Source organism: Taudactylus pleione, unplaced genomic scaffold (assembly GCF_031769625.1).
Source record: "Taudactylus pleione unplaced genomic scaffold, aTauple2 ptg000080l, whole genome shotgun sequence".
Taxonomy (NCBI): Eukaryota; Metazoa; Chordata; class Amphibia; order Anura; family Myobatrachidae; genus Taudactylus; species Taudactylus pleione.
Window position 1 is genome coordinate 1,834,240 of NW_028284482.1, and position 17,499 is coordinate 1,851,738.

The 17,499-nt window shown below is 45.5% G+C and overlaps 1 protein-coding gene across 3 annotated transcripts in view; it reads left to right on the forward strand.

The window, feature by feature from the left end:
* L3MBTL2 (L3MBTL histone methyl-lysine binding protein 2) overlaps positions 1–17,499 on the forward strand; it is a 197,561-nt gene that overhangs the window by 115,599 nt on the left and 64,463 nt on the right. For all 3 annotated transcript variants that reach the window (XM_088468106.1, XM_088468108.1, XM_088468107.1), the window contains one exon: positions 12,502–12,606. In XM_088468106.1, coding sequence (XP_088324232.1) covers positions 12,502–12,606 — 105 coding nt within the window. The remainder of the gene's footprint in view (positions 1–12,501; positions 12,607–17,499) is intronic.

Below are 17,499 nucleotides of genomic sequence, written 5' to 3' on the forward strand. Positions count from 1 at the left end.
CTAGCATGAGGACAATTACAGGGTGCAGAGGTGGCAGTTGCAGGGGTGCAGTTTGGACAGTTGCATGGTGCCGCGGGAGGGGCAGTTGCAGGGTGTGGTGCTTTCAGTTGTAGGGGGGACAGTTACAATGTACAGGTGATGGAAGGTCCGGGGGTGGCAGTTACAGGGTGCAAAAGTGGAAGGTGCATGTTGCAGGGGTGGAAGGAACAGCGGGGAGCACCTGTTTGCAACCGTTCATTGTTAAATCTCAGCATCACCCCCCAACCCTGCACTAACCCCACTCATCTGTTCTACCTCTATCAGCTGCTCCACTAAAAGACTTTGGTGACCAGGGGAGAGGGGCTACCTTACTGCTCCTGGGACTCAGCTGCTGTAACTCCAGCGCAGTTCAGGAGGAAGAGAACAAAATAGGGAATGGCCATCTGGGTACGGAACTAAAGATGATGCACTCACATGGTGAAGAGCTGTGCCTCGAGAAACGACAGGCTCAGAGCTTCTCCACCCTGTGGGCAGCCTGCCAGTGCCTGTGATACAACAATGGTAGGTGAGTGACGTGTGAACGGGGGTGGGGCCACAGTCCAGATGGCCAGTGTGAAGTAGCCACGGGGCACACCGCTAGTAAGCCGCCCTCGTTATGGTCCAGTGTTGATTATGAATGTGTTGGACAAGAACAAGTTGATAAAATTCATGAGGTTGATGTTGTTTGTGTCAAAATCAGCCACCAGTGACAGCAATTCTTGCCAGTAATAAGAAGGACATTGCCATGCCTGGACTACAAAAGCCACCTCTTCCATGTGGAATAATTTTTACTAAAATCCTGATAACATTTGTCAATGCAATTGTACTGCCAAAGTAAGTAAAAGATCATCCATATGGGCACCTTCTTTCTGTTCTGTCATTTGCAGTGAGTTCATTCAAATTATTTATCAAATTCTGGAAAATCATTTAAAATAATAACAAGCAGTGCAACAGCTACCGACACCAACCGCCTTCATCATCAACTTTCACATTAATGATTGAGGTAGGGATGGACATCGATGGTCGATGTTTGTCAGCCATCGATGTTTTTCTTCCAATGTTAGTGTTTTTATAATTCAATGGCAGCATTCCGATGTTTGCTGCCATCAAATGGTAATCATTTGATGGTGTTCCGATGGTGGCTTCTTTTCTTTAATTACTAAAAGCTATGCCTCCCCTAACTGCTGTGTCTCTGCCTCTGATAATCTTCCTGGTTCGTGCTGCTGGGATCTATCAATGCCGTTCAGTCGCTAATTTGCGGTGCAAGACGCTTTAGAAAGAATTGCTTTCCAGTCTAATCGTCTGGTTCCAAAGCACAAAAGTTATATTTATGTAAAAAGGGGTAACACGATATAAGTTTAACAATTACAGTAAAAAGCAAGAAAAAAGAACAATAGGTACAGCCGATACATACGCATGCGCGCTGGTCCCAGTATATAGTCATTCTGTCCAGAAATCTGCGGTCGCAAAGAAGATGTCTGTACACTGAAGCCAGTACACAAGCCTATATACGGTACAGGTTACAGAGATAACAAAGGGACAAGTTGGCAGGTTTTCATTGGTTCTTGCTTCTGGTCATTGGTCAGTTCATACGGTGTCATCAGGGGTATGGATCAGTCTTCCAACGGTCACATTGTGTATCTTCCCACCGAAGAACTGGTTAAAACTGGCTACAACACTGCATACAAAAGAAATAGCATTCTCCTCAATAACTCCCTATCATCCATAACTAGCGGACGCATGATGCGACTTCTTTACCGATAGAAATGGGTGTCTGCAAATAAACAGGGATTTAGTATGATACCAAACATGACATGTCCACTGTATCTGAACTTTAGATCTCTTTTAAGTACATCTTAATTATTAGCTAACGATACCTTTAATAACTCTGATTATTATCTATAATGTGTGGGAACCCATTTGATATGTATGCGTTCGCATATGTGCGTCTGTGTATATGTGTGTATGTGAATACATGTGTGCGTTCGTGTTTGTGCGCATTGGATTGCACCGACACAAAGAAGCGTCCTAATAACATGCCATCAGACTATAGACGTCTATATCCTCAGATAATAATTGTAAAGCGATCATACCCAATTATTTGACTTTGACAGTCCACCCTTTGATAGCAAACATAACGCTATCATATTCTATTCTTAACCTGTTTAGTCATGCGTAATAAATTATTATCTAATGTTCTAAACGGTATGACACAACTCTGTTATTGAACTGTCAATAATGCGCTGCAGGAAAGGGTAGAACAACCCTTATACGCCATCTGAGGATCTATAGGGGACCATTGTTAGGATGTGGGAATTCATCTAACCTATAAAGGAAGTTTGGGGGAATTGAGACTACATTATCTATGATGTTTAATGTAACATTGACAATACATATTATTATACATGACTAAGCCTATTCACATTTTATTATGTGATGGTACATTAAATTTCAGGATCATAATGCAGTTCTTTATCAACCTTAGTACCTATACTACCACTAACCACCATTATGATTTGATTTTCACTGTTTAACTTGGTGATACGTTTTCCACACTTCAACATAGTAGGAACACATCTGACACATAAACCAGTTACTAAAATGACAAGTATAAGAATAGGGAGCTTACCTACACTAGCAATCATTTCCTGGGCCCACTGTCCTAGACCGGAGAACCATTTTATAGGGTTCAACCATGAGAAGCATTCCTCTACCTCTTCCTTCGTCTCGTACAGTGAAGAATTATGATTCTTCCGAAAGTCCCATTTCAGTTGTAGAATTTCATCCATTCTCCGGTCAATCACCTCTTTGGGGTCATTCGTATTATTGGTGATGTATGTGCAACACTTGACACCAAATTGGGTGGCCAAAGTCACACAATATCCACCAGTAATAGATGTCAAGTAGTTTAACACTAGCCTGTGTTGTACCAATTCCTTTTTATAAGCCTGTAGCTCCTTACCCGTATACCTGAAAGTGTCAGCAATACATCTCGGTGATGTTGTCTATTAATTTAGCCAGGTCTTGGATATATCTAAAATTTAAAGTTCCCGAGTGATCCTGGTGGGATCTAATGCTACCAAAATTTGGAAACCAGTTGTTTCACTAATCAACTGTGTGGCTATATGTTCTTCACCAGGGATTATATTTCTTTTGTCACGATGATCATACTGCGTGTGTATGTATGGAGGTGGTGTTTTTTTATGGATACCAATCATTTCATCATGTGTAAGGGCCATTACCTCTGGGACCAATTTGCCTATCAAACATAAACCCTTGGAACTCAGAGATAACCAAGAATAAGCCCTTCTCCCACAGACATAGTTTACATTATCAGGGAGGACATAAGGTATATTACGATCCTGCACAATATCACATAAAGTTTTAACAAAACTACCAGTACCTATTGTCCCCATCTGCTCAAGACACGTTTCAGTCTGAATAACATTTCGACAATAACCCATATGAACTTTTCCAATAGATACCACATTCGGTCTGTTCCTATGTCCTCGTCTCTGGGGTTCATCACTACTGGTGTGGCGAGCCATTGTCTGATCCAATAAGTCTGCTTCCCAATTCTCCAGTCTTTCTATGTATGATATGTTTAGACACAGCAAAGACCGATCTATGGAGTATTGGCGGAGCTTTAAACTAGGGGACCTGGTGCTGTTACACTTCCTGTCTATGGACCTCCCTCCCCGTAATTCAAGGACCTCAGAGAAATTTAATGGGAATGGTACTAATCCTACATTATGTTGTTCCTGAGACATATCCAACATTCAGTCTGGTTTAAGACCTTACCTACTAAGGAATGGTAATCCTTTAAAGGATGCCTGCCCAAATACAGATTGCTCTTGGACTGGCATCATTGGATGCATTTCTCATCAACTAGGGATCCACAGTACTCACAGATACAATATTCCTCAGACAATAGCCCCTCACACTGTCTCCGAGTTCCATGGCTAACAGATAATAATCCCTGAACTGAGTTTGACCATATGTTGCCCTGATCATTCTATCGCTCTCTCCTCCGATTTCACTCTCTTTACGTCACTATCAGCTTCCCTCTCCATCATCTGTCCTCCGTCACAGAAATAGGAAATCCTGAAACAAATAAAAATGAGAAGAACCCTGGAACAAGAAAAAGAAACAAATCGCCACTCCATTGCTGGGATAGTAGTCTGTACATGTCTCTGGCTCAGGTGTTTTCACTGCAGTCTCTAGTTCTCCTGTTCGCAATCGACAGGTCCACGTTGTCTGCCTCGACTTCGCCTTGTACCTCCTTAGGGTGGTTGACTTTTTCGGCTGTGAGTGGAATGGACCCAGGTATCTTTCTGCTACTTTCAAGGATGTGGTACTTGTCATCAACACTTGGTACATACCAGGTAACAGCATTTTCAGTTTCTGTTGCGGTTGTTTCAATTGTCTGCTTATTTTTATAAGATATTGCACAGTAACCTCATTATTACACTTCAAATCATCCTGTGGGCCTATAGTCAAATGAGGTTGCCTTCCAAACAGTATCTCAAAGGGGGACAGATTAAGAGGAGGTCTGGGAGTGGTTCTGATGCTATGAAGGACGTGCGGTAAGGCTTCTGGCCATCCTAATCCAGTTTCAGCCATTATCTTACTCAGTTTATTCTTGATAGTATCGTTTACCCTCTCCACCTTGGCACTGGCTTGTGGTCGGTAGGGGGTGAAGTCTACTATTGATTCCCATAAGTTTACACATGTTCTGGAAAACATCACCAGTGAAATGAGTAGCCCTATCACTTTCTATGATTCTAGGGATACCATAACTGCATACAAACTCCTGAACAATCTTCTTAGCAGTAAAAACAGCAGTATTAGTGGCAGCTGGATATGCCTCTACCCAATTAGAAAATACATCAGTACAAACTAATACATACTTGAGATTCCTGCAAGGTGGTAATTGGATGAAGTCAATTTGTATTACCTGAAAAGGTCCATCTGTCGGAGGGATATGTGATGGCTCGGTTGATATTGTCTTCCTGACATTTTTCCTCAAGCAAGTCAGACAGGACATTGCCCTGTTTCCAGCTTGCGAAGAAAAGCCTGGTGCACACCAATATGCTCTGACCAACTTGCACATACCTTCTTTTCCCAGGTGAGTCAGACCATGTGCTGCCTCAGCCAGGCTTGGGTAGTATGCCCTGGGAGCCACAGGCCTACCTTGTCCATCTCTCCAGAGTCGAGAGGACTCTTGACCACATCCCTTCGATCTCCAAACCGCCTTTTCCTGTAGGGAACACAAATCTTGCATTTCAATTAATTTCTGTGTGTCTATTGTCTGGAAGACCATCACTTTGTTAGTTGATATATTTACACGTAACCCTGCTGCTCATTTGGCAGCTTTATCTGCTCTGTTATTGCCCATCGACACCGGGTCTTCTTCGCATGTGTGGGCTTTGCATTTGATGATGGATACTGCCTTTGGAACTGTATTGCTGTCAGAAGTCCTTTTATGTGCTGGTGGACCAAGGGGTTCAGCTTTTATAACATCCTCGTTATCTACAACAGCATAACCGGTGCATAGTTCTCCTGTGTCTGTCTGTCTATGACAACTCATATCCGTGTAAAATGTAAAATCTACAACTTCCAATGGTGTGTCACGTATGTCTGGTCTTGCAGTGAAGGTCTGATTCAAATATTCCATACAATCATGTGTGTCAGTATACCTGCAAAACTTACCTCCAACCAGAAACTCGCCTCCTTCCACCCTTTGTGCATCTCGAGGCACATATGGTAAGTATGTTGCTGGATTTAACGTATTGCACCGTTTAATGGTGATGTTTGCAGGTGCCATCAGAGCTAGTTTCCATTTTGTGAACCTTGCTGAAGAGACATGTCTGGTTTGGGCTGAATTCAACAAAGCAGATACTGCATGTGGTGTATAGACAGTTGTATCATGCCCTAATACTAGAAGAGCTGTTGCAGCTACACTTCTTAAACACGTCGGGAGTGATCTTGCCACAGTGTCCAATTGTGCACTGTAGTATGCTACCGGTCTGCTAGCATCACCATGTTTCTGTGTAAGGACACCTGCTGCGCAGCCATCAGCTTCCGTACAATATAACTCAAAGGGTTTTTCATAATCTGGTATTCGAAAGGCAGGTGCTCTTGACAGACTATCCTTAAGGTTAAGGAAGGCCTGCTCTGTTTCCTCAGTGTGTGTGACACGGTCGGGTTTTGAGGATGAAACGAAGTCCTGTAATGGTAATGCCAAAATAGAAAAACCTGGGATCCTCGTCCTGCAATATCCACACATCCCCAAGAAGGTATGGATCTGCTGCTGGTTTTGCAGCAGTGTCATAGGCTGTATTGCCTGAATTCTGTCTGTTGTCAAGTGTCTTAGCCCCTGGGTTAGACAGTGTCCCAAGTATTTGACCTTAGTCTGGCATGGCTGTAATTTGTCCTTTGCTACCTTGCTGCCCTGTTTGTGAATGATGTAGCAGCAACAATTTTGTATCATTTAGACATGACATAAACGAATCAGAGCACAACAACAAATCATCTACCTATTGAATTAGGACAGACCCATTGCTTGGTTGAAACGATTGCAAACAGTCGTGTAAGGCCTGGGAGAAAATACTGGGGCTATCTATGAAGCCCTGGGGCAATCGTGTCCATGTATATTGTACCCCTCTGTAGGAGAATGCAAATAGATATTGACAGTCAGGGTGAAGAGGGACAGAGAAGAAAGCAGAACATAAATCAATGACAGTGAAATGAGTAGCAGACGGTGGAATCTGCATGAGGATGACAGCTGGATTGGGCACTATGGGGAATTGGCTTTCAACAACTTTAATTCTTTTAAGGTCCTTTACTAATCTATAGGCCCTCCCCCCACTCTTCACTGGAAAAATGGGACTATTGGCTGTTCTTGCCGTACAAATTTAAATCCTCTGTTGCAGTAACCTCTCAGTTATTGGTTACACCCCTAGCTCCACCTCTGGCTTTAATGGGTACTGAGGGATTTTTGGAGCCTGTCTACCACTCTTCAAGTTAACCATTACAGTAGCTACGTTTGCCATCAATCCAGTGTCATGTCCATCTTTGGTCCAGAGCGAACTCGGTATTTGCAATAACATCTCTTTTACCTGAGATGGACTTTATTCTAGAGCGGCAGAGTGCAGCATCAACTATTCTGGTGTGTCCAATATATCCTGTACCTCATGCGCAACCTTCTCTGGTATATCTAGGAATACACAGCAAATCCCTTCCCAGCAGGTTAGTAGGAGCCGCCGCTGCCAGGAGAAAGGAATGCTTGGTGTGCAGCGGCCCGATAGTAACCTCTGCAGATTTGGTTAAAGGGTAATGCTGCACTTTCCACGTTACTCCCATTGCTGATATGGTCTTGTTGGTAACCTGTAAATTAAACTGAGAATTTATTACGGATCTGGTCGCCCCTGTATCTACAAGAAAAGTGTGTTTAGTACCAGTTACCTGACTGGCTGTTGACGACAGCTCTGCCTGCCTGCCTGCCTCAGCTGTTTTTTGTTTTTTTGTTGCTTCATGTCCGAGCCCCTCCCCCAACCCCGCCCCTTAACTATTCATATGAATAGTTTTTACCATTGAATTCTTTTGATACGATGGTTAGTTACCATTGCATTGAAAGATTCAATGGTGGAAGCACTGCCATCATATGATGGTGAGCTTTCCGATGTCCATCCCTAATCGGAGGTAGTCATGCATCCAATTTGCAAAGGCAAATTAACTTCTCCCATATCCAGGATACCCAAGGAGAACACTAGGGCTGCTGAATTTCATCACAGAAGGGGACCAAGAAGACTAGTAGTTTAAGACAGAATCTGTCGGTAATGCTGGCAGCTGAATAGTCACCGGATCATATACCGACTCCAAAAGATAGAAGGAGCCAAATCCCGATTCGGGCTGGTAAGCACACTAACCCGCCCCTCTCCCTACCGTAATCTTCCCTTAGCGGTGCCTAACCCTAACCTCTCCCCCTAGTGCATAATGGTGCGTACACACGATACGATACAAATGAATGATATTAACAATAATGATATTGTTCATATCGTTATCGTTCATTTTTTTTTGTGCCTTCCAACCCTAAAACGACCAGCGGGCACGTATGGACGATAACGATATCGTCCATCAGCCGTGAATGCAGGCCAACCTGGTCGATATCGACCAGGTTACATAGGGACCCACGATCGTTGATCACTGGTCGCGGGCCAGTTGTTGGTAGGTTTGTGGTGTGCTGGATGAACGATATCATTCATCCAGCACACTGGGAAGGTGCAGGGAGATCATTCAGCGATATCGTTATCGCTGACTGATCGTACCGTGTGTACGCACCTTAACCCTAACCCCCCCGTCCCTGCACCCTAAACCTTACCATCCGGTAAGGGGGGGTGTGTAACTCCCCCTTTGCTTACCCTAACCTTTTCGGGGGAGGTGCCTAACATTAAGTCCCCCCAGTGGTCCCTAAACCTAACCGTCAACCACCGTGGCTAGAACCTAAGACACCCGGCTTACCTTCATTCGATATGCCGTGTGTCAGGATTTTGTAGTGGGGCTAATTATAGGCAGGGGCGGATTGGGAATTTAAAGTGGCCCTGGAAAAAAATGTGGAAGAGGCCCTAGGTGCGCGCCTGGAAAAGTAGGTGTGGTCTAATGAGAAATGCCATGCCCACAAGCCACTCCCCCCATTATTTCATGCTAGGGGCATGCCCACAGCTCCAGGAGATGATAGCCATGCCCCCAATCCCTCTCTCCAGTGAATAAGCACAGCGAGCAGGTGAATGAGTATTTTCTTACCTAAATGATCTCTCTGCAGCGGAGAACCTCTGAAGAAATTGATCCTTCTTGGACAGGCAGTTTCTTGAGTCGGTGATCACTATTCATGCTGAGATCACATGGTCCGGAAGCCGCCTGTTTGTGTAGCAATAAAGCCAATGTCATCATCATGCAACAGAGGTTTAACCAGATAATACATAGTAACAGATGTTTTGGGGCAGGACAAAATGGGAGTTTCCTATATTGAACAATTTAATATTAATAAAATATATTTGCTCATTTGGTACCATTTGCATTAGAATATGGTTTCATTAGAATTGTTATCTTACTGAAGATTACTGTGCCCCAGTGTTTTCTTCTAATAGTACCAGTGGTCCTACAGTCTTCTATGTGTGTGTCCAGCATCATCACCTTGGTGTGTCTCCAGCCTATCCCCTTACGTGTTTCTTCAGCGCTATCCCCCTGCGCCTCTCCAGTGCCACCCCCAATTCTCTCTGGCACCATCCGCCTGTGTCTCCCCACAGTGCCATCCTCCTGCATCTCCCAGGCGCCATCATCCTGCGCCTCCCCAGCGCCATCATCCTGCGTCTCCTCAGTGGCGTCTTCCTGACCTAGCACAGAATACCCCCCTCCCCACAGATCATCATCTCCCGCACCCCTAGTGTAGCAGAGCCCCTCCCCACAGACAGATCATCTCCACTTAGTACAGCAGACCCCTTACCACAGAAATATCATCTCCCTTTAGAACAGATCATCTCAGTATAGCATCCCCCCTCCCCCACAGAAATATCATATCTCCTTAGAACAAAATGAGCCCACCCCACAGACAGATCATCTCAGTATAGCAGATCCCCCTCCCCCACAGAAAGTCCATCTCCCCCCAGTTCAGCAGATCTCCCCTTCATCCCCTCCCCCTTAGACACATCATCTCCCCTCCCCTAGACACATCATCTCCCCTCACCCCCTCCCTCTTTGACACTTAGACAGATCATCTCCCCTCACCCTCTCCCCCTTAGACAGATCATCTCCCCTCACCCTCTTCCCCCTTAGACACATCATCTCCCCTCCCCCTTAGATACATCATCTCCCCTCCCCTTAGACACATCATCTCCCCTCACCCTTAAACACATCATCTCACCTCACCCCCTCATCCTTAGACACTTCATCTCCCCTCACCCTTAAACACATCATCTCCCCTCACTCCCTCCCTCTTAGACAGATCATCTCCCCTCACCACCTCCCCCTTAGACAGATCATATCCCCTCACCACCTCCCCCTTAGACAGATCATCTCCCCTCATCCCCTCCCCCTTAGACACATCATCCCCCTTTCCCCTTAGACAGATCATCTCCTCTCCCCCTTAGAAGGGCCCCCACCCCAGACATCCCGAGTCTCTCCTGATGGACCTAGCCCCAATGCCCTGCACTGCAGCTAGCCAGAATGTCTCCTCTCTGCCCTCTCCCCAGGCTGTGAAATTAAGCGTGACACTTCACAGCCTGGGGAGGGAAGAGTAGAGAGGAGACAGACTGCCTGGGCGTCCTCCCATTCCCGCCGGCGCCGCAACTTACCTCCGCCGCTGTCACCCGCAGGCCACTCCACTTCTTTTCTTCTTCACTCCTCCGCGGCGTGTGACGACAAAGGCATGCTGGGCGGGGTTTAAATAGGCCGCGCTGGCCTCGCGATAGAGGCTCAGACGCGGCAAGGCAGAGGCAGAGCTGACAGTCAGCCGGCCCGGGTGCCTGTAAAAAAATAGTGAGTCTGTGTCAGGACCCAGCGGCCGCGGGTGACGGGAATAAGGGGGCGGGGCCTAAATGGAAAATCGGCCCCACAACCAATCGGCCCACCAGGATTTTCCCCGCAGAATGTAACTGCCAATCCGCCCCTGATTATAGGTGTCGGTATTTTGATGCCTATCTTTATTCACCTGTCGGGCTTGCAGTGTCGGGATATCGGTGGGCGGGATAGCGCCCACTGGTAACTTGACTACATCCCATTTAAGACAACAAATTACTTTGAAACAATAATTTCCAAGAGGGATCAAATAAGACAGCTGCCATCGTTTTGCACAGTAGATCACTAAAGCCATGATGGCTATGATAGCATTAGATCTACATCCAGTATCCACCCTCAATGCATCTGGTTTTAGACAATTAGTTGAGGTCATGTTTCTATGCTAACAAATGCCATCTCAATTCTGTTTTACCAGAACAACAATTCCTCACCTGTACCCAGATCTTAAACAAATAGTTCTTATTTGCCTAAAAAATGCCATTGTACTGACTATCCACCTAACTACAGATATGTGGACAAGCAGCACTGGTCAAACTAAAGATTACAGGACTGTGACAGCCCACTGGGACAGCAGTATCTAACACACGATGCCAGCTCATTCACAGACAGGTTACTTTCTGTATTACTGGCTTTTTATGTGACAATGGATTCTATTATTGGAGGACAGTTCATCTGCTACATCATCATTGAAGGAGACTCATTTGAATTGTAAACATCGATATGTTGTGATGGATCACATGTTCGGCCAGTTCTTAGACGATCTTTCTTGTACATCCTATGGACACTCCAGACGGGCACACAGCGCTCTGCGCAGCCAACCAGGCGTCCTCAGGATGCCTTGATCAGCTCTGCACTTTCCGGTGGTGCCGGCCCCTCCCCTTTTGTGTGACATCATGAGGGGGCAGGCCGGAACAGGACGTCTTTGTGCCCTGTTACGGCCCTGTTTTAAATGGTCTATACTGTATATTGAATGTCTAAATTATGTCCATGCCTAAGTTATATATCTGTCGACATTTTGACTGTTTACATATTGATTGTCAACATATAGGGTCTCATTCAGACCCGGTCGCAAGTGCCGATGCGCTCGCAACCGGGTCGATGGTTAGCCCTGCGCACGTGCAGCGGCCACACTGCGCGTGCGCAAGCCCCGGAGAGAGAGAGAAACTCTCTAGCTCCGGAGCTCTCTACAAAAGGGGCGGCTGTCGATGTTGATCGACAGCTTGCCCCGTTTTGTAGGCGGGCCGGGGGGGTGGTTTCCAAAACGGAGGCGTTTTGTGGGCGGCCGCACTGACATCATCAGTGATGTCAGTGGGGAGTTTCCTACTCGATCAGAGAAGGAAGCTCCCTGGGGCTTGCGGTTGCCGAGACCCAACCTTAGGGTCTCGTCGCAAGCCCCGATGGTCGTGATGGTGTTCACCATCGCGACCATCAACCTGGTCGGTTGCTAAGCTGTGGGTGGTATACCCAACCCCAGTGGTGTCACTAGGGGGGGGTACGGACACCAAAATGCAGGCTCCTCCTCAGTAACAGGGAGCCAGGTGCTGCACGCTAGCATAGGGCCTGGCTTCCGGTCACTGAGGAGGAGCCGGCAGTGCAGGGTGAGCCTCTGGGGCAGCCTGACATCTCTGGGAGTGCTGGGTGCACCCCCAGAGTGATGAAACAGGGGTGTGTGCCGTAAGGCCACACCCCTCCCATCGAGGCCATACCCCTTTTCAGACATGCGTGCCTTCAGCATGCACAGGGGGTTTACTTACCACACTGGATGTCATCGACCCCAGTGCTGCCACTGCCCAACCCAATAGATGTATTGTAGGCATAATTTTTTAATTTTTTAATGATGTATTGCACTTTGCTAATAACTAATGCACACTGTAAACAACGTAACAAAACTTTAACCATTTCTTTCAGGTAAGAATTGCATATCCAAAAGGTGTCTGGTTTGAGGAGGGAATGAAATTGGAAGCTATCGATCCTTTGAATCTTGGCAACATATGTGTAGCCACTGTGTGCAAGGTAAGCTTTATCATAATTCAAACTTGAGTAGTGTCACTGAAGTCATTATAATTTACATGAAGTTTTAGGAATCATTAATCATTTATCTTTTATATTGCCTATAAATCGTTGACATATTACACAGTGGTGTCACTGAGGGGATTATGAGACAAAATACATATAATGACATGAAATAAAGGTCATGCCCAAATAAGTGTACAATATAAGAGTTGCAGAATATGGTACATAGGGCAGCACAATAACAGTTGTAGCTGGTGATGGAAAAAGTGTGTGTGGCTATTGTTAGGAAGAAGCATTATCAAATGGCATTAGGGGTATATTTACTAAAGTGAGAGTTTTTAAAAGTAGAGATGTTGCCCATTGCAACCAATCAGATTCTAGCTATTGTCTTCTAGAAGGTGCTAGTTAAATGTTAAGTAGAATCTGATTGGTTGCTATGGGCAACATGTCCATTTCTAAAAACTCTCACTTTAGCAAATATACCCCTTGGTCTTTTGGTGAGGATGTTGCTGAGGTCTTGATCTTGCAGTAATATGTGGTGTACCTCCCCATGGTGACATCAGGTGTGGATAGGAATGTAGCGCTCGTGGGCTGAACCCCTGTATTAGTCACTCCGGGGGTCCCGGAAATGTGGACTGCTCCTGGGGACCAGTCTGTGTGCAGTGCCGCCTCCCTCACCTGTGTCAGGTGCCGAGTGCTGCACTACGGTCTACTAGCGTGGCCTCGTGGGCTGAACCCCTGTTTTAGTCACTCCAGGAGTCCCGGAGATGTGGGCTGCTCCTAGGGACCAGTCTTTGTGCAGTGCCAGCTCCCTCACTGTGTCAGGAGCCGAGTGCTGCACTACGGTCTACTAGCCGGTCCGCTAGCTAATTCAAAAGCTGGTGCACCGGCAGGCAATGGCAGAGATGGACACACACATCCCGCATATTGAATCTGGCAACTGTCGCTAGCCAATCAGAGCTCCACTGCTGATTGGCTGCCGGTCTGCGAGCTCTGATTGCCTCATGACCGGTTTCACTGTCTCTCCATGACTGCCTGCTGGTGCGCCAGCGTAATCACCTGCTGGGCCAGCATTAAATCAACACCGCTGACACCCAGGTACCCCTGGACCAGCCCACTTCCTGTGTGTGACTGGGTGCAAAGGCCACTTGGGCACCATAGCAGCCACACTCCTTGTACCCACGGTAGTTACACCACTGTGTGCATGCATGTTAGCAAACAGTGGGGTCCTTTTCAGGATCAATTAAATGGGGTTATAGGCGAAGACAATGTAAACAAATAAAGGTGTACTTCAGAATCCAGTCTTCAACCCGGGCAACGCCGGGTATCCCAGCTAATAAATTCATGTATATATAGTTCCAGTTTGCCGGAACTCCAATTACCAAAGAGACATGCCACAGTGGCGACGGAGTAAAATCCAAAACTTTGATGGGACATTAGAATGCAGCGTGTTTTATTTCAAACCAGTCTGAGTGAGAGAGAAAAAATAATCATATATATATATTGTAACACAGGGTATAGAAATAAGGACTCACGAGAGGCAGGTACTCGGTAAAGCAGTGTCTTTAATGGCAACAGACACTACACTTTAGCATACATAGGCTTAGGCCTGGAAACACAGGCACATAAAATAAATAAACAGATGAAAGTAAACGTCCCAGGACTCCCTGTGCTTAATGGTCAGTCTGCTACATGGCCTGCAGCCACAATCTGCCATGCTCTTCCAGCACAGCCAATGTCATCAGTCCCTGACACTAAAGAAACTTTGGCCTACTAATTAGCCGCTGGCCGACGTCAGTGCCCAGAGCACTGGGTGTATGAGGTCTCCAGTGATGAGCTGCAGCTGGGCCTGTGCAACTGTGAAAACTGTTCCACATGTCCACTGCTACTGCAGATTGCACAGGCTTCACTCTGGCCCCCCTTGGAGGGAGCTAATCCCATAGGAATGTGGGCAATTCTGGTGAGAGACAACCCCTCTCACCACAATATATATGTGTGTGCATATATATATATATATATATATATATATATAATTGCTTTGTAGGTCAGCACTCCAAATGCTGTACACACCAACTGCGTCAGGTGCCCTCCTCATCTGTGCCACCGCTTCCAGGGCCACACAATAACAAACAACAGGTAAGTAGGCGGCACTCAGACGACTTGTAAAGAATCCACGAAGCCCAGTTCACATATCAACTGGGCTTCGTGGATTCTTTACAAGTCGTCTGAGTGCCGCCTACTTACCTGTTGTGTATATATATATATATATATATGTAACCCTGGTAACGGAGATATATTACATATAAATATAATTCATATATACAATTGAAACAGGTATATATTTTCATTCATCTATTTACAGCAAAATGCCACTTATGAGGTAAATGTTAACTATACTGTAGGGATATATATGATGTGATGTAAATATGCGGAAATGTATGTACCCTGTGCATGTTAGATATCTATAATGCCAGTGGACTTTAGTGCTTCATGCTGCAAATATACATTTCACAGACATTGGTGATAGTTGCAGTAGGGGGCGGAGTAATATAGATGGGAGTGAATTGGTTCCTGTCAGGAAAAAAGGATCCGGTGAGAGGAAGGATATATAACAGCTGTTAGCAGCAGCTGAGAGGCAGTCTGCAGGTTCCTCCCTCCAGTGCCTGCTCTCCTGTGACCCGGGCAGCCAGTGAGCAGCAATATGCTGCCGGGCGCAAGGGGGCAGAGCTGGAGAGGGAGCGCAGCCGGAGCTGGTTAAGAAGGTGAGACAGGGGTACTCACCCTGTCTTGCAGGAGAGGCGGCATCGCGGGAGATGGTTCCGGCGGCGGAGAGGAGCGGAGGGACCCGCACTGATCGGGGCATGGACAGTGTGGTGAGTGCCTGGTGAGTCCCCGCTGTGCTGGGCAGCACCTCCGTAGTTACAGGGAGGCTGTCTGCTATAAGCCTCCTCCTTTGGCTCATGGGAGCTCGGCTGGCAGCTAGTGGGAGAGAGAGAGAGAGCCAGGAGGTGGGGCCGTTTCAGTGTAAAAGACGGCAGCAGCAGCACTGACAGAGGGATCAGTGCTGAGGTAGCAGCGGTGACAAGGAGAAAGCAGGAGCAGCGCTTATACAAGCAGCAACGTTGAGGGGACTGTGAGTAAATAGTACTTGGCACCTACACAGCTACATATAGCCCATATATAGAGACCACTGTTGAGGACAGAAGAGCAGTAATATCCCATATACTCTGTCCACAAGGAGTACATACTTGATTGTGGTACTGACACTCATATGGAGAGAGAGTTTCAGCGCATGTCAGCTGTGTGGATGATGCTCCAAATAGTGGCAGTGGTAATAAGAAGTATATGCCTTTCAAGGAACATTACAGTAATCTTTAGATTACATTCGGGGAAGAACAGAAAAGGAAAAAGAGAGGAATTCATAGTGTCTATATGAGACATTTTATTATATCCAAAGGAAAGGGAAAGAAAAGAGGGAAGGATACAATTAAATACATTATACTGCAATTTAACTTATACCTGAGGATTACAGTATAGGATATAGATATTGGATATATATTCTTACTACAGCTATCTGAAAACAGCATATTCTAGCTGTAAGGATGAGGCACTGGTTCAATTTTTTTAAGACTCGCATGTAAGTTGTTATAATACTTGTCAGTGTAAATATACAATACTTATTCACCCAAGCACTTAGAGAATACAGCCTTGAACTGGAATAAATATATGAACTTCCTTTTACTTTGTTAAGTACAACAGGACTTATGCTCTAGGGTTCTGGACCTTTAAGCACTCAGTATTCTCTATGCTAAGAGACTCGTAGGCAAAGGCTAAGTGTTGGGCATATTATTCAGAGTTAAGTGATTATATTGTAATTGAATATTCCATTTGCATATGGAAACAAAGTATATTGTGTTTGTTATGCAACATGTCATGATGTGAGTTATTTTGCTTCATGAATTACATAATACAAAGTGTTAACCTATTCAAGAGTGGTGCATAGTTCTTACCTTTTAGGAACTGGAACAGCGTCACCAGTGGAGAATTGAGAGACCTGGAAAAAAAAAATAACAGGTGGTCAAATATTTGTATGTGTGTGTGTGTATATATATGTGTATATATATATATATATATATATATATATATATATACATATATACGCAGCATACATGGTAGTCAAAGAAAATTTATACTGACACTATGTATTCTATCACTGGGTTTTCCCAGGTAAGCCCTTTTTACATTTAAAATAATTAACCTGGGTGGAGGCACTGACAATGGGGATGTACACCGTTTAGAGGAATGCTAAGGGTGGGTACATTAGGAGTAACAAAGGTGGTAGAAAGCTGGTGACCCTTTAGTGATAAAAGCCTTCAAAATAGCATCAATTCTTCTAGCTACACTTGCACACAGTTTTTGAAGGAACTCGGCAGGGAGGTTGTTCCAAAAATTTTGGAGAACTAACCACAGATCTTCTGTGGATGTAGGCTTGCTCAAATCCTTCTGTTTCTTCATGTAATCCTAGACACTCGATGTTGAGATCAGGGCTCTGTGGGGGCCATATCATTACTTCCAGGATTCCTTGTTCTTCTTTACACTGAAGATAGTTCTTAATGACATTGTCTGCATGTTTTGGGTCGTTGTCCTGCTGCAGAATAAATTTGGAGCCAATCAGACGCCTCCCTGATGGTATTGCATGATAGCTAAGTACCTGATTGTACTCTTCTGCATTGAGGACACCATTAATCCTGACCATATCCCCAACTCCTTATGCTGAAATGCAGCCCCAAACTTGCAAGGAACCTCCACCATGCTTCACTGTTGCCTGCAGTACCGCTCTCCTGCCCTTTGGCGAACAAACTGCCTTCTATTACAGCCAAATCTTTAACATTT